This window comes from Anolis sagrei, chromosome 3 (genome assembly GCF_037176765.1).
Source record: "Anolis sagrei isolate rAnoSag1 chromosome 3, rAnoSag1.mat, whole genome shotgun sequence".
Classification (NCBI taxonomy): domain Eukaryota; kingdom Metazoa; phylum Chordata; class Lepidosauria; order Squamata; family Dactyloidae; genus Anolis; species Anolis sagrei.
Window position 1 is genome coordinate 169,421,959 of NC_090023.1, and position 25,730 is coordinate 169,447,688.

General features: G+C 39.6%; 2 protein-coding genes across 3 annotated transcripts in view; one reads left to right on the forward strand and one right to left on the reverse strand.

The window, feature by feature from the left end:
- CTNNA3 (catenin alpha 3) overlaps window positions 1-25,730 on the reverse strand; it is a 1,221,152-nt gene that overhangs the window by 615,963 nt on the left and 579,459 nt on the right. The gene's annotated exons all lie outside the window — the stretch shown is intronic.
- Window positions 18,149-25,730, forward strand: part of LRRTM3 (leucine rich repeat transmembrane neuronal 3) — a 202,505-nt gene continuing 194,923 nt past the window's right edge. The window contains exons 1-2 of one of the 2 annotated variants that reach the window (XM_060768922.2): window positions 18,149-18,699; window positions 19,051-20,582. In XM_060768922.2, the coding sequence (XP_060624905.1) occupies window positions 18,696-18,699; window positions 19,051-20,582 (1,536 nt within the window). In that variant the 5' untranslated portion in view covers window positions 18,149-18,695. Of the gene's footprint in view, window positions 18,700-18,720; window positions 20,583-25,730 lie in introns of those variants that run through there. The other variant, XM_060768921.2, reaches the window with a different exon arrangement.

Here is a 25,730-nt window from a genome sequence, read left to right on the forward strand (position 1 = left end):
TGGTTTGAGGTTGTTTTGTTATTATTTCCGCATGTCTGGGGCAAGTTTTATAGTTGTTTTTTGTTTAATTAGTGAAAAAAAATTATAATATCACACCAACAGTCAACAACAGAGGGAGAGGGAAGCTTCAGAAGTTCCCCCTGTCCCATTTGGAGGTTTTTTAGCGTATTGCGCGGTCGCGTCCGCCATTAACGAATCGATTCGTTATTGTTTCGTTATTGTTTTGTAATTTTTTTACCATTTATGAAATTTCGTAAATATCAAACTTTTTAAAAAAAAAATATTCGGAATTCTTTTAAATATCGAAACGCAAAAAACCCCAAAAAACGAATCGATTTTAGAAACAAATTTTTCCTACTAGTTACCTTTGAATGTTATGAAAAATGTTTTTACGGTAGTTCAAAAATAATTTTGTGTTGTTATATTTTACAAGAACTTTTTTCTTCTTGGCAGAATGAATAACAAATATTTACCAAAACCCCCCACATAGATAGTATTGTTTAAATGTGAACAAGCTACCTATAAATTAAAACTATTAAGTGAAATGCATTAAAAAGGTACACAATAAAATCAATAGAGTAAGCACTTTGCTAAAACCTCCTGCAGTCAATTTTCAAAAGCCAGCTGGAACAGAAAAGCTTTCACCTGCCAAACAGGAGTAAACTAAATTTCAACAAGTTGTTATGAGGAGAAATATCTCTAAGATTTGAAGAAGCGTCCCCTGTAGTGCTGTTCAAGAAGCAGTCAAAAAGAAATACAGAAAGTCTTAAATCCACTCTAGGTCTTTCTGGCTGCAAGGTTGCCTACATTCTAGAACAGGGGTCCCCAAACTAAAACCCATGGGCAGGATGTAGCTCTCTAAAGTCATTTACCAGACACCACCCTAAACATTAGACATAGGGTCACCCTAAGAATTGAAGGCACAAACAAACAACAATCCTAATTAAAATGACAACCTTATCAACCAAAAGCTGGCCCACAATTCTGATTGAAATACTTGTAAGTTTATGTTGGTTAAAATTGTTCTTCATGTTAAATATTGTATTGTTCTTTCATGGCTTTTCACATGACAAATAAGATATTTGCAGTGTGCATAGAAATTCATTCATATTTTTTGGAACTATAGTCCAGCCCCCTAACAGTCTGAGAAACTGTGAACCAGCCCTCTAGAACAATGGTTCCCAAACTTCGGTCCTCCAGATGTTTTTGACTTCTGTGTCCAGGAGCTACAACCAAGTTGACTGACTGTCAGGAAATCTGGGAGCTGACATCCAACATCTATGGAGACTCCAATTTTAGGAACTACTGTTCTCCAAGTTTCCATAATATTGCTCTGCACAAATGTAAACCCCACATGTGTGACTGTATAGGGACCTTGAAGGATAAAAAAAGAAGCTGATATAACCGTAATAAAGAAAGCTGAGGAGTTGTTAAATGACATGATGACTCTTCACACTTAGCTTATACTGCCTGCTGGCAAGGAAAGAGGCAGGGGCTGGAGATGCAAAAAGGAAAAGAATAGCTCCACCAGAAAGCATTATAGAAGCTTGCATTCTCATTTTTAACCACAAAATCCTTTTATGTTCTTGCTAGGTATAAATCAGTAGCAGCCAAGGCTAAATAAAAATGGTTGACAGCTAATTAACTAACCAAGGCTGCCTGTTCAATTAAGTTCCTGCATTTTCCCCACGAATATCAGTTATCACAATTAGATCATCCAGCAACTTTCATGAGCTGAGCCGACTGAAAATGATTTCATTGATTTTATGCACAAATACACAATACAGGAAAATTCAGTTCCTGGAGATAAAGAAATATTTTTAGCAAGGAATTCATCTTCTTTTCTCATTCCACCCATTCCATCCCATCCCACAAAATCAAACTGGAGCCTAGGAAAGTGTGGAGAGGGGGGAATGTTAAAAAGGCGAAGCAACTGTAATCATTGTGAATAGACATCTTGATTCTAGCTCCAGAATGAATGAATGAATGAATGTAATTATATGTATCCTTATTATATTCATTTTTCTTCTTCTTTCATTTGCAAATCCACTCAACAGCCATGATGTCGATTTCCTTGAGAGCTTACTGAACACTGAACAAGAATAGTCCTTGCCCATTTGTGGATCTCGACACATGATCGCACAGCTCAGATCTGAACATCTAATAAATGAGTAAGCACTTTGATTTCTCCAGAGTGATAGATAGATAGATAGATAGTCTTATTCTATTAAACTTTCAATAGAGGGGTTCAAAAAAAAACTGGTGGTGTGTCTCTTAATATTTTGAAAGGACAAACTATACAGTATCTGAGTAAAACTGGTTGCCTGTTTGCATTTAATAACAACCAGATCACAATTATAGCCCTGATCCCAAAAATGACAAGTGAAAGAGAAGGTGAATGCAGTTTTCACAACTAAATAGAATATAATAAATAACTGAATAGCAAAGCTATTCAGAAAAAAACCATCTATTTCTGTTTTATTGACTATTCTAAAGCCTTTGACTGTGTGGACCATGATAAATTGTGGCAAGTTCTTGGTGGTATGGGCATACCAAATCACCTTGTCTCTCTCCTGAGGAATCTGTATCAGGACCAAGTAGCAACAGTAAGAACTGACCATGGAACAGCAGACTGGTTCAAGATCAGGAAAAGTGTAGGGTTGTCTACTCTCCCCCAACCTATTCAACTTGTATGCAGAAAACATAATGCAATGTGCGGGGCTTGACGAATGCAAGGCTGTGGTGAAAATTGCTGGAAGAAACATTAACAACCTTAGATATGCAGATGATACCACTTTGATGGTCGAAAGCGAGGAGGAGCTGAGGAGCCTTCTAATCAAGGTGAAAAAAGAAAGTGCAAAAGCTGAGTTGCAGTTAAACATAAAAAAACCAAGATTATGGCAACAAAAGTGATTGACAACTGGGAAATAGAGGGAGAAAACGTGAAGGCCATGACAGACTTTGTATTTCTAGGTACAAAGATTACTGCAGATGCAGACTGCAGACAGGAAATCAGGAGACGCTTACTTCATGGGAGGAGAGCAATGTCCAATCTCGATAAAATAGTGAAGATAGAGACATCACACTGGCAATGAAGATCCGCATAGTTAAAGCAATGGTATTCTCCATAGTCATCTACGGATGTGACAGCTGGACCATAGGGAAGGCTGAGCAAAGGAAGGTAGATGCTTTTGAACTGTGGTGTTGGAGGAAAGTTCTGAGAGTGCCTTGGACTGCCAGAAGATCCAACCAGTCCATACTTCAGGAAATAAAGCCCAACTGCTCATTGGAGGGAAGGATAGTAGAGGCAAAGATGAAGTACTTTGGCCACTTCATGAGAAGAAAGGAAAGCTTAGAGAAGACAATGATGCTGGGGAAAATGTAAGGAAAAAGGAAGAGGGGCCGACCAAGGGCAAGATGAATGGATGGCATCCTTGAAGTGACTGGCTTGACCTTGAAGGAGCTGGGGGTGGTGACTTGCTTGACCATGAAGGAGCCGACAGGGAGCTCTGGCATGGGCTGGCCCATGAGGTCACGAAGTGTCGGAAACGACTGAACAAATGAACACAACCACAACAAAGCTGCATGTGACAATTGGGACTACAGGCAGTCCTCAAGTTATGAACAAGATGTCGAGTTGTTTTTCAGTTGAATTTATATGTAACAGGTACATTTTTAACGTGAAACTCCATCTATCTGTCTATCTATCTATCTATCTATCTATCTATCTATCTATCTATTTATCAGCTTTGGATAGCACAGGGTGTTTGTTTTGATGCTTTTGCCCCTGTTCTGAAGATTTCACCTCACTTTCTGTCCCGTGATAATTGGATTTTGAAAAATTTGGCTTGTTTTGGAAATAATAATAATAATAATACTTTATTTGTACCCCGCTACCATCTCCCCAAGGGACTCGGTGCAGCTTACATGAGGCCGAGCCCACAATACATCAGCAAAAAACAACAACAACAGTAATACAAAACAATAAAATAAAACTCATACAAAAATAGGCAGTAAACATCAACAATAACACAATAACATTTAAAAACCTATGGCTGGGCCAAATGTAATAATTAAAATTTTAAAAGAAATCCTGAGCAAGACTAGGTAAAATATAACTCAGATAGAATTTCAGAAAAGAATGGGGTGTACAGATAGTCCTAGATCACCAATAAAGTGCAATTAGGGACATATTGCTGGGAATTTCCTTATTCTGGGAAGGCACACTGGAACAACCACATTTTCAGCTCCTCCTAAACATTGCCAAAGTTGGGACATGCCTGATGTTCTTGAGTTCCAGAGTTGGGAACCACCGAGAAGGCCCTCTCCCTCGTCCCCACTAATCGCGCCTGCGATGGAGGTGGGAGCGTGAGCAGGGCTTCTCCAGATGGATAAATTCATGGAGGCTGGGGCCTTCAATGGTTCCCATTCAGGGTGGCTAGTTATCACCTCCGGTTGCATGTTTATCATTTACCAGGGCATGCAAAACAGAGGGTATGTTTGCAGTCATGTCCTGTTTTCCCAAATTAATTTAACCACTTACCACTATGTGAACAGCATTCTGGGCTGCACAGGTCTTTTTCTAATCCAATTTGCCTCCCTGCTAAAATTGGATTTTTTTCATTTTTAATGAGGAAAATGAGCCATTAGGGGAGCCACCCACAGTTTGGAGATGCAAACTTGGACAGAGGCCACATATGTACCATGGGTAGTAGTTACCCCCAATCCCGAGTCAATGAACAAATGAGAATCTTATCTTAATTCTGAAAATGGCCAAACAGGTAGATGAACACCAAGATCCCACTAACTTCAAATATACAGTTGGCCATCCATACCATGAATTACATGTCAAAGATTAAGCTATCCACAGCTTGATTTTTTTTAAAAAAAATCCAAAAAGCAAACCTTGGTTTTCCCATTTTATATAAGGAACATCATTTTATAACACAATTTTATGTAGTGGGTATGGGACATCAGAAAAATGTCCTGAAACCAAACCCCAACTTATATCAAGGTCCCACTGTAGTATTGAAACATTTACTAGGAAAATTCAGGTTTAATAGCAGGAGATGTGCCTTTTCTCTTGGAACTATCTATTTCCTTGGAAGAAAAGAAAGCGGGGGAAAGAAGAGAAGAAAAGAGAAGAAAGGTGGGGTACCTACATCAAGAAATAGTAGTCAATTTAAATATAAATAACTGCCCAATGGACTCCATAAATAATGCAGTGAAGATACTGAGGTTGCTGTCAAAAGAAAAAGGAAAAATATGCAGTGATGACAATAGATTAATTGAAAAAGAAACTGAGTTCAATTTATCTTAAAATCTCTAAGGAATGAATAGATAGTGCTTTCAACTTCTTCAAAAATATACTTTGGGTAAACAACGATAGCTCCACTTCTGCTTAGAAATCTGTGCCTTACTTTACACTATAACATTTAAAAAACTTTTGTTTATTGCTTTTGTTTATATATGACACATACTCTGTCATAGAAAATTATTGGAATGAAGCTAGCAGTCCTTGTCACTCCGATCTTGAAGGATTAGAATGGAAATAATTTACTTAGAGCAGACAAGAAATGAAAACCAGCAAATGAAATGTATAATCTCAGTTTTGCCCAAGACCCACACCTGAGCTGAGAACCATCCCACAACATGTATCCCCATCTGGTGGTATGACATTCCACAATGCTTTCAGAAATGCAGTTGAGAAGCAGCAGATAAGATCTCTTGAGCCTTGTCACTGAGAAAAGGTCAGATAAGATTCTGTACGGAAGAGTCTACAATTTAACACATTTCACAGTTGGACAGACAGCTACTTACAGCAGTCTGGGGAAGCAGCCTTCTAATTTTGTCCCCAAGCTCTTAAGTATTTTATTGAAGACTGCTTGGAGTTTTTATTTACTGGGCTAGACAGTGTAGAGGCCTTTTACTTTCGAAAAAAATATCAACAGACAGAACACACATCCATTTAGGAGAGGAAATACAAAATCAATTACATCCGTGTGCTTCCTAATACTATTTTCAGACACAAACTCTGTTTAACAGAGTGGGATATAGACTGGTTCTATTCTGCCATATAATGCAGTTTGAACTGCATTATATGGTCAGTATACAATCATGTAATGCAGTTCAATGCAGTTCAAACTGTATTACTTAATCTACACTGATGATATAATGCATTATATGGCAATGTATAACCAGCCTTACTTCTAGACGGGTGTATGTAGAATTCTCCTGTTAATCTCCAAGATGATGAAGAAATGTACAATAACATTTCTCTCTCTCGAAAGGAAATGCTAATTCACATCCCATGCTGACACTATTGTGAATTTGATAGTCACTATGCATATATTGGACTTATTTCTGTACCAATTATTTTCATATTCAAAACCATAAAAAGTTGGATTTGATTATTTACATGGGATGATATCAGAGGATAGGTTCACTTTTTATATCATGTGGATCATGTGATTTTAATGTTTTTATTAGGTGCTTTAATTTTTATATCTCATGTTTTAAATATCCCCTTTTCTTACCTTATAGTGAATTGTTCTATTGATTTTATGCTTAGTTGTATGGTGTTGATTTGTGATTTGGTTTATGTATGTAAGGCATTGAAGTTTGCTATTATTTCTGTGTAAACCACTTTGAATCCCCCCAGGGGTGAGAGAAGTGGTATACTTACCTACTTAGGTGATCCCTCATTGTCCGAGTAGGATAGTCTTCCAAGATCAGTGTACTGGTGGTGGATCCATAGGTGCCTGTGGAGCCCTATTCTTGATCTGCATCTTCTCCTGCAATGAGGGCATTGGTTTCCAGGTGGAAGGCGGTCCCGGTCAGGGTTGACTTGATGCGCCTTCCTCTTGGCATGTTTCTCTCTTTCACCCTACATTTGTGCCTCTTCAAATTCTACAGTACTGCTGGTCACAGCTGACCACCAGCTAGCGTGCTCAAGGGCCAGGGCTTCCCAGTTCTCAGTGTCTACGCCAGAGTTTTTAAGGTTGGCTTTGAGCCCATCTTTAAATCTCTTTTCCTGCCCACCAACATTCTGTTTTTCATTCTTGAGTTCAGAGTAGAGCAACTGCTTTGGGAGACGGTGGCCAGGCATCCTGACGACATGGCCGGTCCAGTGGAGTTGATGGTGGAGGACCATCGCTTCAATGCTGGTGGTCTTTGCTTCTTCCAGCACGCTGACATTTGTCCGCTTGTCTTTGTAGGATTTTTCGGAGGCAGCACTGATGGAATCGTTCCAGGAGTTGCATGTGGCGTCTGTAGACAGTCCACATCTCGCAGGCTTATAGCAGGGTTGGGAGGACAATAGCTTTATAAACAAGCACCTTGGTGTCCCTACGGATGTCCCGGTCCTCAAACACTCTCTGCTTCATTTGGAAAAATGCTGCACTCGCAGAGCTCAGGCGGTGTTGTATTTCAGTGTCAATGTTGACTTTTGTGGAGAGGTGGCTGCAAAGGTAGCGGAAATGATCAACGTTTTCTAATGTTACACTATTAAGCTGTATTTCTGGCATTGGAGAGGGATTGGCTAGTGACTGCTGGAAGTGGTATATAAATAGTGTGTGTGTGTATACATACATACACACACACTCACACACGCGCGCACGCGCGCACACACTCACACACACATATATATAGTGGTATATAAATACTGTAAATAAATAAATAAATAAATTTATATATTTTGTGGCCCTCTTTGGATGAGTCTCCCAAGATACTCTTATATACACTATGTGTACACACTCCAAAAAGGGGTATCTTTGTATATAGTATACTTGATAATCTGTACACAGGATCTTCATACTTTTCCACACAGATGTATATTCCAGATAAGAAATCCATAATGTGAAGTGGCACCTACTTAAAGTCTGTAAAATATTTTTGAATGTAACAGTCAAGCCCATCATTACGCAGAGCAATGCGGCTATCTTAAACAGCAAATTTCGAGTTACATGGAAAGATAGCAAAATGTTAATTATTTAATACTTGAGGTCTAAAAAGAAGGACGTTCAAGCGCTGCTCAGGTAACAGGAAGATCTTCTACAATTTACCTTACTTTTACCTCCCAATTAATTTGTGGGCATAACATTGGCTCTGTTTAGCAATATATGTTTGAATGCCTTAGGAGATGTGAGAATGTAAATAGCATATAGATCTTACAATTGTCTCAGTCATTCAAAATATATCCTCACAGATTCTACTGGAATAAATTATTTTTTAAAACATTGTCAAAGGAGTACACTACTTTTTTGACAGGTATTTTGCCTACTGGTAAATCAGACAGTTGATAAAGCATTAAATATGAAAACAACAATCATAATGAGTAAAAATACATGGTTTTGTAATGGATAAAGAGTTGATACACTCCATGGATCTTCTGACATATTATAAGATCTGCTTTGTAGTGATCTCTCTCCCTCCCTGTCACTCTCCCTCACTATTCCTTTCTCGCTGTACATTTGTGTTTCTCGGGGGTGTCCCTCCTTCAGTATTCTCCCCTTGATGTCCCAACATCTTGTAGCAGTTGCTTGGGATGAATTCTCATGTGAATTCTTACCACAGTCATCTCTGATGCCTCAGTGACATGTGCAACGATTTAACTTGAGAGTATCAGCAGTGTAAAAATATCTGTCTTTCAACAGCAACTAACAAAAATTACAAAAATTCAAGATGAAGACAGACAGTAAGAATTCTCAAAGTACAACAATAATGTTACCCTCATTGTTTTTGTTTGGTGGAGAACGGGGGAAATCAGTTAAAGGCAGATATTATAAAATATGTAGAGTGAGAGGCAGAAGAAAACAATTCTGTGAATACTTGCAAAGTCCACTGTGACACTCAGCAGGGTTGGTATCTGTCCTGCTCTCTTTTCCCTGCAGCATTTCTACCGTCAAAAACCTCCTCCAGGGAGTTTCTAAGTTTTTGCAGCAGTTTTTTAAGGGTACATATGATATTATAATAAGCATTTTCCACTTTCAAAAATTGCTTCCACCATACAATAACTATAGTGGATACTGCTCATGGTGATCTAGGATCTCATCACAAAGGCTCATGGATTAGCAATGCATTGTAGTGAATCCATAGGCTTCCAGCAAGGGGGGAGGGGCTGTGTGCATGGAGAAGCCATTGTTCCATGCTATGCATTGTGCGATTTGCCTTACCTCTCATCCCACGGGGAGAAGTATCACAACCAAGCTTTCCGTCATGCTAGCACTATCGCAGCATATGCCACTTCCTCTCCGCTTTCATCACAGAGCCCAACCATGAGTCATTATGAGTCGTCTAATGGGCTCTGTGCTGTAAGTGAAGAACAAGTGGTGTACAACAGGCAAATCAGCCCATGTGATGAGGTAGCTAGTTATAAACTTGAGAAAGATTACCCAAAATAAAATGACATTTTCCTCAAATAATTTACTAATTTTACTGAGACATTACTTTCCTTCCATCAAAATTCTTTAGCTTTTCTTTCCTATACAGGAACCTTCAAATTCAACTAGAAGCAGTTAATTAACAGTAATCCACGCAACAGTCACCACGAGGCTGGACTATTGCAATGCCTTATATGCCAGCCGCCCGAAGTCAACAACCCAGAAGATTCGGATGGTCCAAAATGCAGCGGCCAGGCTGCTAGCGGGATCATCTATAAGATCCCATATTACACCGATTCAGCAACAACTGCATTGGCTACCAATAGAACATCGGATCTCTTACAAGATCCTGATCCTGACATCAAAATGCTCAAAATGGCCAAGGACCTTTATATCTTAGGGACCGCCTCATTCCTTTTCTCCATCAGTGGTCACCTCGATCCACCCAGGAAAATCTCCTATACATACCAGGCCCTAGGGAGGTACACCTGGAAGCTACAAGGCGTAGAGTTTTCTCGACCTATGCTCCAATTCTGTGGAACTCATTGCCTCCATACATTAGAGCAATGTCGGAGTTGCAACCTTTTATAAAGGCACTTAAGACTTGGCTGTTTGGTTGTGCATTTAAGTAATCAGATCTAATTTGCCAAATAGTCACTGTTGAATGTTTTTATGTTGAATGTTTTTATATCGTGTAAATGCTATTTTAGACTGTAAGTCGCTCGGAGCACCTTGGTGGAGAGCGACTAATTAAGAAATAATGTGAAGTGAAGTGAATTAGGTAAAATGAATAGCAACTAATTCAAAGAACATCAAAGAACATTTTTCAAAGAACAAATGACATCAAAGAGTGCTAAATATGTAACTGTTAAAACATCCTAAAAGTCTAGTTTCCTATCCCTCTGCATGTGGATAAATTGTTAAACAACATCTGTTCAAAACCCTCAGAATGCAGATGTTTAGTGGGCAGTTAGTGCACTTACTTACACATAACTTCATATTCCCACCATAATACATACTAACATACACACATAGGGCACTTAGTAATGTATATACTAAGCAGGTCATTACATCAGTTTACCCAGTCTGTTCTTGTTGGGGCTTCAGACATATAAATAGACAATGTAAAGTTAAATACACAAAAATGTGCTTTGCAACATGAACAAGTTTATTAAGAGCACAAAGGAAATACAGATATTTCTCTAATTCAGCCACATTTCAGTCAATGGGGCATGTATATGCATATGTGAAAAAAATCATCACAAAGTATTTTAAAGGATACTCAAAACTACTTAGTTTTTTGTATGATACAAAAGAAGATGGAACCAAGATAATATAGTTTATATTGCCTTACCCCATGGTAATAACACTAGCAGTGTTATGTTTGGCCTATGGGAGAGGGTTATTGGAAAATTATGTTCTAATCTGTTTTATTACTTGACGATGGAACTGGACAATACTTGATAATAAGGAGACGCTAATGATGTTATTACTATTGTTGTTTTATACTGTTTTAATGTTTTAACTTGTTTTATGATGTTATGTGTACTGTTTTGATGGAAACTGCCTTGAGTCACCAGTTGGCTGAGAAAGGCGGTATACAAATACAGTAAATAAATAAATAAATAAATTTATATGTTTTAACTGTTTTATAATTTGAACTGTTATATTTATTTATTTATTTATTTACTTTGCTTATATACCGCTGTTCTCAGCCCGGGGACAACTCAGAGCGGTGTACAACATAGAAACAGGTTCAAATTCAAGACACAATCTAAAATAATCAATCTAGCATTAACCAAAAACATCATCATCAAAAACATCATCAATAATACAAAAGCCATTCCACATCGTCTCATCGATACAATCCAGTATCATTTTCCGTTGTTCCATTCCTGTCGTCATTACCAATTATTGCACTTCTTGTTCGAACGCTTTCTTGAACAGTCAGGTCTTTAATTTCCTGTGGAATATCAACAGGGAAGGGGCCTGTCTGATGTCCACGGGAAGGGTGTTTCACAGCCTGGGAGCCACCACCGACAAGGGATCGAGAGCAGGACCTCCCCGGACAATCTCAAAGTCCTGGTTGGCTCGTAGGTCGAGATGCAGTCGGAAAGGTATCTTATCATTTGTATGTATAATGGGGTATTGAATTTTGCCATAATCTGTAAGCTGCTCTGAGTCCTCTTTGGGGTGAGAAGAGTGGGGTATAAATATAGTAAATAAATAAATAAATAAATATAGTTTGATGACACAAAAACAAGTATTTGGATAAAATAGGACTTGGCAGTTCTACTCTTCTGTATGATCTATCAGTCGTATCAACAGAAGATTCATTTTGGGACCACAGCAGCTTGAGGGATCTTCACTTGCATCATGTAAAAAGAAGAAAGTCCCCTACAACCCCCCCCCCCAACCCGCAATACACCACTGAGACTCTTATCTCCCATCTGTCCTACATCTTCTATTAACAAAGAAAGCATCAGAAAGGCAAATGCAGGATACACATTTTGCATGTTTTTGACTTTCTGTGCCCTGCAGTAGGCTATACAAACCAATATGTGAGTCAAGTATGCCCCATTATTTTGCAAGAAGGCTTTATTTAACCCTGAACTAGATTTCTCTGGCCAAAAGAAATTTTACTCTACCCATTCAAATCCCATGTTGGAATATGGGACCACACATACATGAAGGCTGAGAGGAGATATGATAGCCATGTATAAATATGTGAGAGGAAGCCACAGGGAGGAGGGAACAAGCTTGTTTTCTGCTTCCTTGGAGACTAGGACGCAGAACAATGGCTTCAAACTACAAGAGAGGAGATTCCATCTGAACACGAGGAAGAACTTCCTGACTGTGAGAGCCGTTCAGCAGTGGAACTCACTGCTCCGGAGTGTGGTGGAGGCTCCTTCTTTGGAAGCTTTTAAACAGAGGCTGGATGGCCATCTGTCAGGGGTGATTTGAATGCAATATTCCTGCTTCTTGGCAGGGGGTTGGACTGGATGGCCCATGAGGTCTCTTCCAACTCTTTGATTCTATGATTCTATGAATAGCAACCCCCTTGTCCTTTTTGAGTGCTACTTGGGAGGCAGGGCCTTCCCAAGACATTTTACCACCTAAGGTAAAGGCTCAGATGGTGGGCTCCCCTTATGATGGCAGACAGTATCAGAATTCAATGTTACTTCAAAAATGGTGCTGGAACAACGTTCTCTACTGCATCTCAGGGCAGCAAGATAGCCACTGGCAGAATGTGTAGCATCCACTTGTTTCTCCTTCATCAGAAGAGCTCAGTCATGGGTCTTAGGAGAAATGGCTGGTGTGCTGCCACTGCAACAGCTTGCCTCCTTCTTCCTAATGATAGATCTAGCTCTGGTACAAGCTAATTTCAATGGGAAGGAGGGGTCAGTATATGTAATTAAGAAGCAGGAAAGGAAATTAATGAAGTATTGGCTCTTTTTAGATATTCAAGGCAAGCAAAGTTGAAACATGGCTGGTCTGTTCTCCTACCCCAGCCACCATTCTCATAGAGCGGTTATATAACAGTTTACATACACACACATCCCTAAAGGTATTTGCATGTGTGTGTTTTGAACTTCCAAAAGGAAATTGCCTGGGCTGACTTCCAGGTCAAATTTGTTTGATTATTGTGCTTTCGAGGCTTACAGTTCTTTTGCTTTCAGTGAATCTGCTTTAAACATCAAGGTATCACAAGGTTTGAAGCAGGAACAAGAGAAAGATGTTAGCCAAGGTGACCCAATCGTTTTGCTCTGTAATAGACCTCCACCTGTCCATCCACACATGAGTAGAGTAGAAATTTCACCTTGGTTACTTTTGTCTAAAACATTGTAACATTCTGGAAATGCTGTGTTTCCCAGATATCAACTATACTGGAATACAGTGGAAGGAACATTCAGTGTAGGATCATTAAAATAGCTGTGCACAAACAAGAATCAGGAGTTAAAACAGTAGTAAAATAATTTGTATTCAAACTACATTTGCAAATATGCACACCTTTCCCCTTTCTTCAAATGCAGGAGGGCAGCAGTAAAGTGCTAGCTGCATATTCTTCTCATAATTTCAGATTGATCTCTTTCTCAGATTAGATGCCATATTTATACAGAGATCAGGACTAGCCCTACCATCAATCTGAATGAGTTAGGTATGTCAGGTAGCAGACACTGAATTTCATGAAATGGCATATAATTTATAGTAATTTACTTTTTATTATTCTATTTTTAACCCCAGGGAAAGGGAAGAGGTGTTTATGGGATTTTCCTTTGCAGGTGTCAAAACACCTTGCCAGGACCCTGGCCTAGTCATCTGAAGAGTACATTTTCCTGATCCATCGCAAAAGTCTGCATTCCATGTTGGAAATATCACTGCCAATGGGAGACGATCAAACAAAACCTGTCAGTGTTTTTCTCTAGGAAGACTATTCCATATAGGATGCCCACTCAATAATTTCAGCATTGCATGGTGATCTGCCTGCTTGAATGAATCATCACAGATCAAACATCACTGACACATCTTGTGTGCTGCTTTCAACACAAGGCTTTTAAAGGAGTCAATGCACATAGAGAGCTGCAAATTATCAAGTGCTAGTAGCCAGACCATGTGTATGAATCTGCAGCAACAGCTTGATTTAAACTCCCCATTTTGCAACCCTTTCTCTCTACCCCATTGATGTCTTCATGAAAGACACTCCACAAATGGGGGAGTTCCTATCTCACAGATCCATCTTCAGATTTCAGAAGCTTCTCTTCCTCTTCCCCTCTCTGCAAGGTCTTTCCATATGCTTCCCACAAGCAACCGGAAGCATCAGAAAAGATTATATAATTGCAGGTGGAAAGGAGTAGAATACTACATGGGATCAAAACCATCTCATTTTGTTTCTCCAGTGGGCTTCTTAGTCCCCCCATTTAAAATTAGACTATGCCCTGATGATGAGTCTGTTTTCCCCATGAATTAGAAGAATCTACAGACCCACCAAGAAAATCCAGCAAATGCTACATTCAGCAAAGGACAAGAGGGATCCTCTTACCTCTGCAGGAGTCTACTGTATACTGTGCAGCTGTGGACAAGTCTATATAGGGACCACCAAATGCAGGATTGCCCAAACAAGAATCAAGGAACATGAAAAGTACTGCAGTCTACTTCAACCAGAGACATCAGCCAAAGCAAAGCACTTGATGAACCAACCTGGACACAGAAATGCTTGACCACTCTAACAACCACCATGTCAGACTACACAGAGAAGCCATTGAAATCTACAAGTATGTGGGCAATCTCAACAGAAAAGAGGAAACAATGAAAATGAACAAAATCTGGCTACCAGCATTAAACAAACCTCTAAAATCAAAACAGTAAATAAAGAACAACACTCAAAAATAGGGGAATTCCAGACAAGAAACAATCAGGGCCAGCTAATCACATCCCAACAAAGGATCCCCCAAGCAGCAACCAGCCAGACCTTGAAACTCCATGACCATTAAATGCCAATCAATGTGGCCATTTACAACATTCACACCGGCCTGAAACAGACAAGAGTTCTTTCTCCCACCCTGGACATTCCACAGATATATAAACCCCACTTTCCTAGTTTCCAGCAGACCTCACAACCTCTGAGGATGGTTACCATTGACGCAAATGAAGTGTCAGGCGAGAATGCTTCTGGAACATGGCCATACAGCCTGGAAAACTCACAGCAACCCCTGAGGATGGTTACCATTGACGCAAATGAAGTGTCAGGTGAGAATGCCTCTGGAACATGGCCATACAGCCTGGAAAACTCACAGCAACCCAATTAGAAGTATTATACACCCATTTTGTAAACCCATAAATATCCGTTTCTCACATGATGAAACTATCTGATGAGATGGGAGTGATGGCCATTCAGAAAGGGGGCACACTACATCACTCCACTGTCATTGCATGAAAATTAGTATTAATATCATAACAGCTGTTTAATTGTACCCTTCTATCCCAGGCAATTTATATTTTCTTAATAAGATCCTGCACTGTCATTATAATTGTGGTGACAGAGATTCACTGGCATTTCCAATGCCCTTTACAGCATGGTTGTGCCCCAACCAAAGAATGTGTGAAGCGCAGGAGATCAGAGTGGTGGGAGCATTATTGATAAATTGAGAACAGGCACATGGAGAGACCCTTCAGGTCATGTCCCAAATGTTTGTCCCAATGCACCCCATGACTGAGACTTCACTGTGGATGTCATATACCTATCCCCCAGTCTCCAGCACCTCAGAAACATTTTGGTCAGGGTGCTACCAGCCCCTATGGATGTAGGTTATTAGGAGGATATTCAGCTGAGCATAAACATAGCTTAAGGTCACACAGTGGGTTTCCATAGCAGAGTGGGGAAGCAAACCCTGAATTCCAGATTCATAGTCCAATGCTAAAAGTAATAAACAACACTGGCTTTTTTTTGTTTATGTGGCTACACCTAAGGGTGTGTCCACACCCATAGGAAAAATCCCTATTTGCAACATATTTTCCCAATCCCATAGACCCTGGGTTTGCTGCTTTAACACTTCATGCAGCATGCACATCATGGTAGATTATTCTTATGAAATCACAAATGACCCATGGAAAAACTCACTTTGATATGAACTTGCCAATGGAAAACTCTTCTCGTTCACACTATTGATGGCCACACAACAGTGTCATCATGATCATGTGTCAAGATAGTAAGGATGGCTTTTAACAAAATAACAAAGTAGATGTATTCACGGGCATTACTTTTTAATAGAACATTTGGTAACAAGAGCAGAATTTTTTAAAAAAGAAAAAAACAGTGTGATGTATTTTAATAGTAAAACTAAAAATATGCTCATGTAAAATGAAACAGCTAGTTCAGGTAAAACTTGCAATAGGGAACCAAAACATTTGAACCCTGTGGAAAGCACTTAAGAACTTCTTCCAAAGTACATTCAGGTCCCCTCTTCTTCTACCAGCCTCCACTTTTTTCTATTTTGAAGGCCAAATTTAGATATAATTGTTGAGACAGACTTTTTCCATTTATTTTCTGTTTTGATATTCATGTGTGCTCTGGGAATTCTGGAGACAGCTGCTGTGTTTCTTGCCTATTGCAGAGAAGCTCATAGAGCTTCAGTAGGTTTTACTGAATTGTTTATTGCAGTATTGCTGCCACAAGACAATATCAAAGGTTACTGCTTCTCCAAATCTCTTTCATCATCCTCTCAATGCTGACATTTTCAGCTAGAAACAAGGAAAACGGGCAGGGTGAGCAAGCATTAAAAGGAAGATCTTTGTCTGGAGCTTTGCTAGCTGGGATATGTCTGTAATTCATGAGGCTGAAGAGGCTTTTAAAGAGACTGTGCTTTCATCTTTTTATTATGTTCCAAGCCCCATCTACACTGCCATAAAGTGCGGTATAGCCCTCACCTAATGCATTTTAAGCCACTATAAGGTGTTTAATCCAGTATTTAAAAATACTTGGAAGGGTGCAAATCATCCAGAAAGATTTACACCTATCCCTTTTGGGAGGCTGCTGGGACCTCCATTTCACATCTCTGTGCAGGATCTGAAATCACATCCCCAGATCCAACTACCTGAGCCCGGGGAGGTGGGATGGCAGTGTGTCCCAATTCTCACTGCCCCCCCATTCCCCTGCCCTCAAAATGAAAAGGAAACTGGGGGCTGTCCTCTTGCTGGATTGCCCACACTGATGACATGGCAGAGATTTGGAGAGAGGGGAAGTGGCTTTCCTCCTCAAAGCTCTGTCACCTCATTACTGAGGGTGATCATCATCATCATCATCATCATCATCATCATCATCATCTAATAACTTATTAATCGCCCTCCATCCGAGAATACTCTAGGCGAGAATGATCCAGAGAATGATCCAGAGAATGGGGAGGCTTCTGCAATAGTAAGGAGAGTTTCACTTCACTTCACTTTGGGAGTGATGAGGTTAAAATTCTAATAATATTCTAATTCTGATGATTTCATAAGCATTGAGCCATGTTATTTAAAGTGGTGTCAAACTGCATTCATTCTACAATGTAGATGCACCCTTAGATGCCCTGCAAAACATGAGCAACTTTCTATGTCTCATGTTTACCCACCCTGAAAAAAGTAGAGCAAGGGACTAAGAGCAAGGCTTCAGAACTATATTTCAAACTATATATACATTTGTGCACATGTGTGATTCTGGAACCGAAAAGGATGTCACGGCACTTGTAACACAGCCCTTAACTCTCTTGGCTGAAAGGTCATCATCACTCACCTCCCCCAGTCTCTACATGAATGGTAATAACAAGGATTATTGTGTTTTATATGATAATGTAAGAGAGTGGTGTTCACTTACATTCAGTGCATAAACATGCCAGACCCAGTATGTATGGGTTTGAATGTGTGTTGATCATAAGACTGAATGAAATGTGGCATGCTTTATGTGGCATGTTTTATGTTAGGTGGAAGTCTCAGCAACAGATGTTGGGTTTAAAAGGCTTTGTTAAATTACCCAAAAGGAAAGGAAGCAGGGGGAAGGCATTGACAGCTAAAAGCCTAGGGACATTTCCAGCCATTTCACTAGCGTAAACTGAGTTTGACCAGTGTGCTCCTATTTAGTCACCCAGAACAATCACTCATTTCCCAGCACACAGCTTACTCATTTGCAAGATTTAAAAGTGGGGGGGGGGGGGAGTGGGAGGGAGAGAAGGAGGAAAGAAGACATTTCTGCACATGCCCATAATATTCTTCACCACTGGGGGCAGCTTTACATAAGACTGCATTCACTGAAACCAAAGCAACAGTCGGAGAAGCTTTCAGAATGACAGTACGCAGAAGTGAACAGTGCTTGTTCATTGTACAGGGTCATCCAGGCTTCTGTGCTCCAACGCAGCTTCCTTAGCTGGATCATGGGATGCTAACTATGAGAACTGCTACCCAGTGGAATACAGACGGTTGAATTCAGGCAACTGAGTCTCTCTTGGAGGAATCTATCATGCTTTTTGCATGGGGTGATTTGAAAGAAGACAGCTCCTGAATGTAACGATGCAAAAATACACCATCCATGAAGATCCTATTACCTAGGAAGAACTTGGCATCCTGCTGCAAAGGCTGTGTTGGGATTTATTTATTCTTGGGATGTTCGGCACGTCTGGAAAAGAATAATGTTCCAAAATCAGTCCATCTCCCAAGGGGTCCAATTTTTCTTCCCGGGTGTCAGCAAGCCCTGACTCACCACAGAGCAGCTGACAGGGGCTGTCATGCTTGTGGCACCCTAAGCAAAAGCAAAAGACCTAAGGACGACCTTTGAAAAGACAAAGGATGGGTATGTTTTCCCTTTTATTTATTTATGCTTCATCTACAGAACTCCCCACACTGATTCTATATTAATTACAGTATAGGCTTGCCTCTGTGTAAGCTACGACTAGAGTTACATTTCCAAGTGATTATGTGTGACTGTGTCTAGCCTAAGGGTATGATTTCCTTTTCTTTATTAAATGTTTCTTATTAAAAGTAGGGTGGCAGTGGTAAAGGGGGAGGAAATAGAACTGGTTGCAAAGTATGTGTTTGCTGGGGGGATTCTTACGCATTTAAGTAGCTGTTTTGATTATGCTTGAAATTGATCTTGATTGCATCTTTTGGGGGGATAACTTTTCTAAGTTATTTTTATTTCCAGGTTTCAATGTATTTAGGCTATTGAGCGGATCAGCTGTAGCCCTGGTAATAGCCCCTACTGTATTACTGACAATGCTTTCGTCTGCTGAACGTGGATGCCCTAAGGGCTGTAGGTGTGAAGGCAAAATGGTATATTGTGAGTCCCAGAAATTGCAGGAGATACCTTCGAGTATATCATCTGGTTGTTTAGGTTTGTCCCTTCGATATAACAGTCTACAGAAACTAAAATACAATCAATTTAAAGGTCTTAATCAACTCACCTGGCTCTACTTAGACCATAACCACATCAGCAATATTGATGAAAATGCTTTCAATGGAATACGCAGGCTAAAAGAGTTGATTCTGAGTTCCAACAGAATCGCCTATTTTCTTAATAATACCTTCCGACCGGTGACAAATCTCCGGAATTTGGATCTGTCATATAATCAGCTGCAGTCGCTAGGATCTGAACAATTCAGGGGCTTAAGGAAGCTGCTGAGTTTACATTTGCGGTCCAATTCCCTGAGAACAATCCCTGTCCGAATTTTCCAGGACTGTAGGAATCTTGAACTCTTAGACCTGGGCTATAACAGGATCCGAAGCTTAGCGAGGAATGTCTTTGCAGGCATGATCAGGCTGAAAGAGCTTCACCTGGAGCACAATCAATTTTCTAAGCTCAATTTGGCACTTTTTCCAAGGCTAGTCAGCCTGCAGAACCTTTATTTACAATGGAATAAAATCAGTGTTATAGGACAAACGATGTCCTGGACCTGGAGCTCATTACAAAGACTTGATTTATCTGGCAACGAGATAGAAGCTTTCAGTGGCCCTAGTGTTTTCCAGTGTGTGCCCAATTTGCAGCGCCTCAACCTGGATTCCAACAAGCTCACATTCATTGGTCAAGAGATTTTGGATTCTTGGATATCTCTCAATGACATCAGCCTTGCTGGTAATATATGGGAATGCAGCAGAAACATTTGCTCCCTAGTAAACTGGCTCAAAAGTTTCAAAGGGCTGAGGGAAAATACAATTATCTGTGCCAGCCCCAAAGAGCTTCAAGGGGTGAATGTTATTGATGCAGTGAAGAATTTCAGCATCTGTGGCAAAAGTACTACAGAGAGATTTGAATTGCCACGGGCTCTCCCAAAGCCAACCTTTAAACCCAAAGTCATTAGGCCTAAGCATGATGGCAAGCCCCCTCTGCCCGCCACCGTTGGGTCTACCGAAGCCAGCTCAGAGCCCGAGCATGATGCAGAACACATCTCCTTCCACAAGATCATAGCAGGGAGTGTGGCCCTTTTCCTGTCAGTGCTGGTGATCCTCCTGGTGATCTACGTGTCATGGAAGCGTTACCCTGCCAGCATGAAGCAGCTGCAGCAGCGCTCTCTCATGCGAAGGCACCGGAAAAAGAAGCGACAGTCGCTGAAACAGATGACTCCAACAACACAGGAATTTTATGTCGACTATAAGCCAACCAACACCGAGACGAGTGAGATGCTACTGAATGGGACCGGACCTTGCACCTACGGCAAAGCAGGCTCCAGGGAATGTGAGGTATGGATCCATGGGATAAAAAGCTTTTAAAAATAAATAGCTGTTTTTTTAAAACTATATGTGGGTGGGTTGGTTGGTTGAACTCTGCCATTGTGTGGTGAGGGGAGAAATGTTAATTCACTTTTGGATGAACCAGACGTCTAGGCCACATCTTGTCACATGTTTATGTATTGACCTTTTTCTCCCCATTTCTTCCCTGAATCCTCTAAAACTGAAAAGACTGCAAAACAGCAGGAAGCTTGAGTTCAGGTTTTATTCTGTGCCTGTCAAGCAACTCCTGCACAGATTTTGGCCCCTCTCAGTAAACAAACTTCTTGCTTCAAATGAAATACCATATATCTGTGGGATGTTGCAGTGGGGATGTTAAATGCAAAATGTTAAAAGTGCTGCTTTTAGGCACGTTAAGAATGGTTATGTATATACATTTTTAAGAAAACTGGATTCCACCCCATGATTCAAGGGCATACTGTAACTAGCAGCTAGGTTTTCTGCTGTAGTTTCATGTGCATTCTAGGTTTGGTTTTGTCTTACAGATGGTATAGGCACAATCTTACAAGAAGGCTGTCAAGTGTAAGGCACTTCCAATTGCCAATGGTTCAAAAGCATCATATTCAAATAGTAGGGATGGGGGCTGAGGAGAAAATCAAGATGGGGCTGATAGTCTTAAATTTCAGGAAGAATAAAAGGAAGGCTGGTGAAAAAGAACATAATCATCTGGACTGTGTTGTAACACCATATAGTTTGGAGAGTTCATAACTACTAATTGAAACTTGTTTGTTTGGTTTCGTATAAAAGATGCTACTTTTTCACAGTTAGTTTCTTCCAGAAAGTAGTCAGAAGGCATTCATTAAATGAGAAGCCCAAATTCCTTATTGGTGCCTTTAGAAGAGCTGAAATGTCCACTTACAGGCAAAACCACTTCCTGCAGATAGTTGCTTGGATGCTCATTAGAAATTTTGTTTTTAACTGTGGCAGGGGCATCAATGTGATTGACTATGGAACCATTAAATCTGTCATTTTTCTTCTTTCAAAGATGCTAACTTGTGCTTGGTGGTGTTTCATTGTGCAAATTTGCCACTTTGGGTATTTAGAAAACTGATGGAGCTGCATTTTAAATACAGCACAGCAAGTCGGGAAAGCTTGCAGTGAAAACTGGATACAAGCCCAGCTTTAAGGGAATGCACATTACAAAAATGCTCTTTTAGGAAAAGTCAATTGGGGGGAAGAGGGAGGGTCAATCAATTCTCTTTTTACAATCCTGTTGAATGAAATTTTCTCTCCTTTTTAAAAAATGCAAATGCCACAGGGATATCATAAGGGATATTTGCACTTTAGAGCCCATTCCTCAGATATAATGACAAAATATAATATATTATATCCCCTCATTAAAATATCTCTTTTTCACAGTATTAGAATACAAACAGACACATGTTTACAAAGCTGACAAAGAATTTCATTCCTTCTATTGCATAGCTTGATTTGGCTTTGTACGCTTTCTCATCTCTTACTACTTAGAAGCAAATATTTCTATAAAGCAGTAGCACTGCAGCAATCTAGGTTAAGGGAAGAAGCCTCCATGTTCTGTATTCTTTCTTGTTGTTTCCTTCTGATGTCTGTAAAATAATGTAAAGAGAATCACCTTGAACTGCTACAGAGATAAGATGTGCAGAGTCTGAGTCCCATCAATGAAAGCACGTAAGGGGATTTGCAGGTAATAAACCTGTATTCTATTTTATGGGAATATACGTAGAAAGGAAGTAGATGAGTGTTTCATATTTTTATTGATATAAACGAATCCTATGAATTCGTTGAAAGGCAAGAATCAAATATTACTGCATAATTAACAATGCAGACATATTGTGTCATTTTTCTCAGCCAATATTATTCTTGAGATACATACAATATGGCAGTGAAAGTTAATGTATCATCATCATGATGTCAGATAACTAATACCTTCACAGAATCACATTACAGATATCTATGTGCTCTCTCTGAATATACATACAAATATCAAATCTTAAAAATTAACACCACCAAAATTATGACACCCAGAATTCACTGCTAACATTTGAAGGTGTATTTAATATACATATTGTTACACCATTCATGGGTTGTTTGAGAATGGAAGGATGAGAAGAGTATTTCAATCTCAGGTTAGCATTTACAATTTCTTATTATGGCAAATAGGTTGGAAATACTGTACCATATCTGTACACCTTGGGGGGGGGGGGGTCTCTGTGGAGACCTGAAATAAATAAGCTTGATCTATGCTATGCAAACCACCTCAGCTAAAATTTCATGTTCCAAATGATGGCAAGGGGGTAGAAAATGAAACCAGTGAGAGTCCTGATGTCTCATAAACAGCCAAACAGTTGAACTATTAATGTCAATAATTTTTTCATCATAATGAGGCAGAATTAGCATATGAAAAATAATGCCTAGGCATTTAAAAACGCAATTAACTCTATTTTCATCTGAAGTACTTTCAGCAAGCTATATTTATAGTGCAGATCTTCAGTGATAAACACTGATGAATGTGCAATTATCGCCATAGACATCTGAGAAAAGCTGCTGGCTCACTATGCAGCCTATGCAGGCCATTACCAACAACCTCCATCTACAAAACTTTTGAAAAAGAAAAAAATGAATGGAATTAAATTGATTCCAGGTGGTTGACATTGATATCAGTTGGTAAGGCTCTTTTTGTCTTAAAAGAATAAAAGAGTTAAAGTGTGCTGGTGAAAGGTGATGAGTCGTGAATTCCTATATACAGGGGGATGGTTTTTTTCCTTTGACATTTCAGCATATGATTTTAGTATATATGTGTACAGGAATGAGAAAAGAGCAGTATTGTAGTAACTCAATGTGTGAATCCAATGGGATCCAATCCCAAAGGCCAGGTGGAAACATTGGATAGACCAAATGAGAAAATAAATAATGGAAGCAGACTTCTGTTTTAGTTCCTTAAGAGATGGATTATGTATAGCAGAAGCCTAGAGAGATCCTGTTGGACACCTTTACTGGTGAAAGGACAGATGAAGAGGCAACCCAATCAGTTTGGGAATCTCGGTGAGCTGGAGACATTTTGTTTGGTCAAGATCATACTCACATCTAGCATCCACACAATTGTACCTTACAAAGGCATCTGGACTGACAGTTGGATGTCACTGCTGCAGTAGTGATGAAGAGAGCCTCTTCTATCTCATCTAAAAACACCAGGGTAGCTTACCAGTCATCTAGGAGGACAGGTTCCTTAAACATACAGCTCTATCCTCCAAAAGAAGGGAATTGTCAGGAGACAGCCACCTCCAGTACATGTAGCCTGAGGCACATTGTTCACTCTGTTTAATAGTAGGACTAGTCTTGTAGTTTATTAATCCTTTGAAAAAATCTACTTACCAGTTTAAACTTCCCTACCTTAATTATTCAGTCACAATTTTTCAAAATAATCTGTCAAAATGCAGAAGAAGTCATTCTCTTTGAGAGAAATAGCTAAACATATTTGAGTTGTAAAAGCAACTGTGCTAGGTAGTAAAGTACAGAAGACCTAAAGGTGATAAGACTAAGTTTCATGTTGCATAGGATGATGGCAGGACCAAGACTTAAGCAAGCTGGTTATATCTGAGGACCTCATCACACAAAGGAAAATGGAACACTGGAAGGCTCCCGTGTTGGTGACACAGAATCCTATGACATTTCTGCTCCATTTGACCCACAGAGCCTCATGCCATCCATCACAAGACATTGCCTCACTTCTTATGGATCTCTGTGGGTCAATTCGGGCACAAGTATCATAAGATGCTGTGCCACCAACACAGGAGCCTCCCCGTGTTCCATTTGGAACAACAGGGTGACCATGGCGGCAGGCCATGAGGCAACTTGCCCCTGGCAAATCAGAAGGAAATTCATATTTGAGATTAAAAGGTCATGTTGTGTCAAAGGTTAGGAAATTGAACTTGAGGAAGGAGCATATAAGATTTGGCATGGCATTGAGGAAAAAAGAATCAAAAAGCTATGAATAAGATTTTTTTAAAAAAAATGCAACCTGTAACTTATTTATTTGAATATCTTAACCACAGAAGTAGCATATTGCCTAATATACTCATCAGAAACGCAGAATCTGTCTATGGACATTCAGGTTTCCAAGAGCAGATATCTGTCCAGCACTCTCACCATGTGAAATCATGAATGGGCTCCACAAAGTTAAGGAAGGGTACTTCTTGTATTCTCACCAATATAATTAAAGCATAATCTGCTGAAATGTTCTCTTCCATGCCCAACATGTAAAGAAATTTTGCCTTCATTTTCATGTGCCCACCTGCCTAGTACCTGGCTAAATTTAAACTTTAAGATTGTAGAAAGACGTTTGTATAGGAATATGTATTTTATAGTAATACAAAGAAAATAGAAATACTGTGCTAAATTGTTATACAACCTTCCTAGCTGGACCTTTCATTTCATACTCCATTATGCTGTCTCTTTTCTCTGCCTTTAAACAAAGAAGAGTAGTAAAATATCTGGGAAACTGTGTTACTAGAGTGCACCAAAGGCATAAGCTGGAAAGAGAGTGCATCTCAAAGGACCAAGGCTACTGAATGAAAGCACCTCTGGTTTCCATGGATCAATGGTAAAACAAAAATATGTGTTCAAAACAACTGTTCTTAAAGATCTAGGTGGAAATAAATAGATGGAAGTTTCCTTAGTGTATGACGATATCATCTCCACATAGTGTAAGATGAAATGATAATATTTCCAATCTTTTAAAACTATAATGCCAAATTAAATAGTTGTTAATTTGCATACTATTGCAGCACTGTGGTTTTCTTCTCTTTCCAATTGATATTTCCAAGTAGGCCTTACATAAACACCCAAATAGTAATGACAATGTGTTATTATATGTCCTCCTAAAATAAAATATAAATATATAGGTACTTGTCAACTTAATCCCAATGTAACTTAACCGTAGCTATAAGCATCAACTCTCCCCATCTCCCCTAGACTGCACCCCAATCTGATCTATGTACTCCGATCTCCTTTTAGCAGCTTTAAACAAATAATTGTCAGAATGGGGTTGCAACCAGCCAAAAAAAATGAGGTTTTGGCCGCTGTATCCCAGCCTGTTTTACTGCAAATAAAAGGCCATAACTA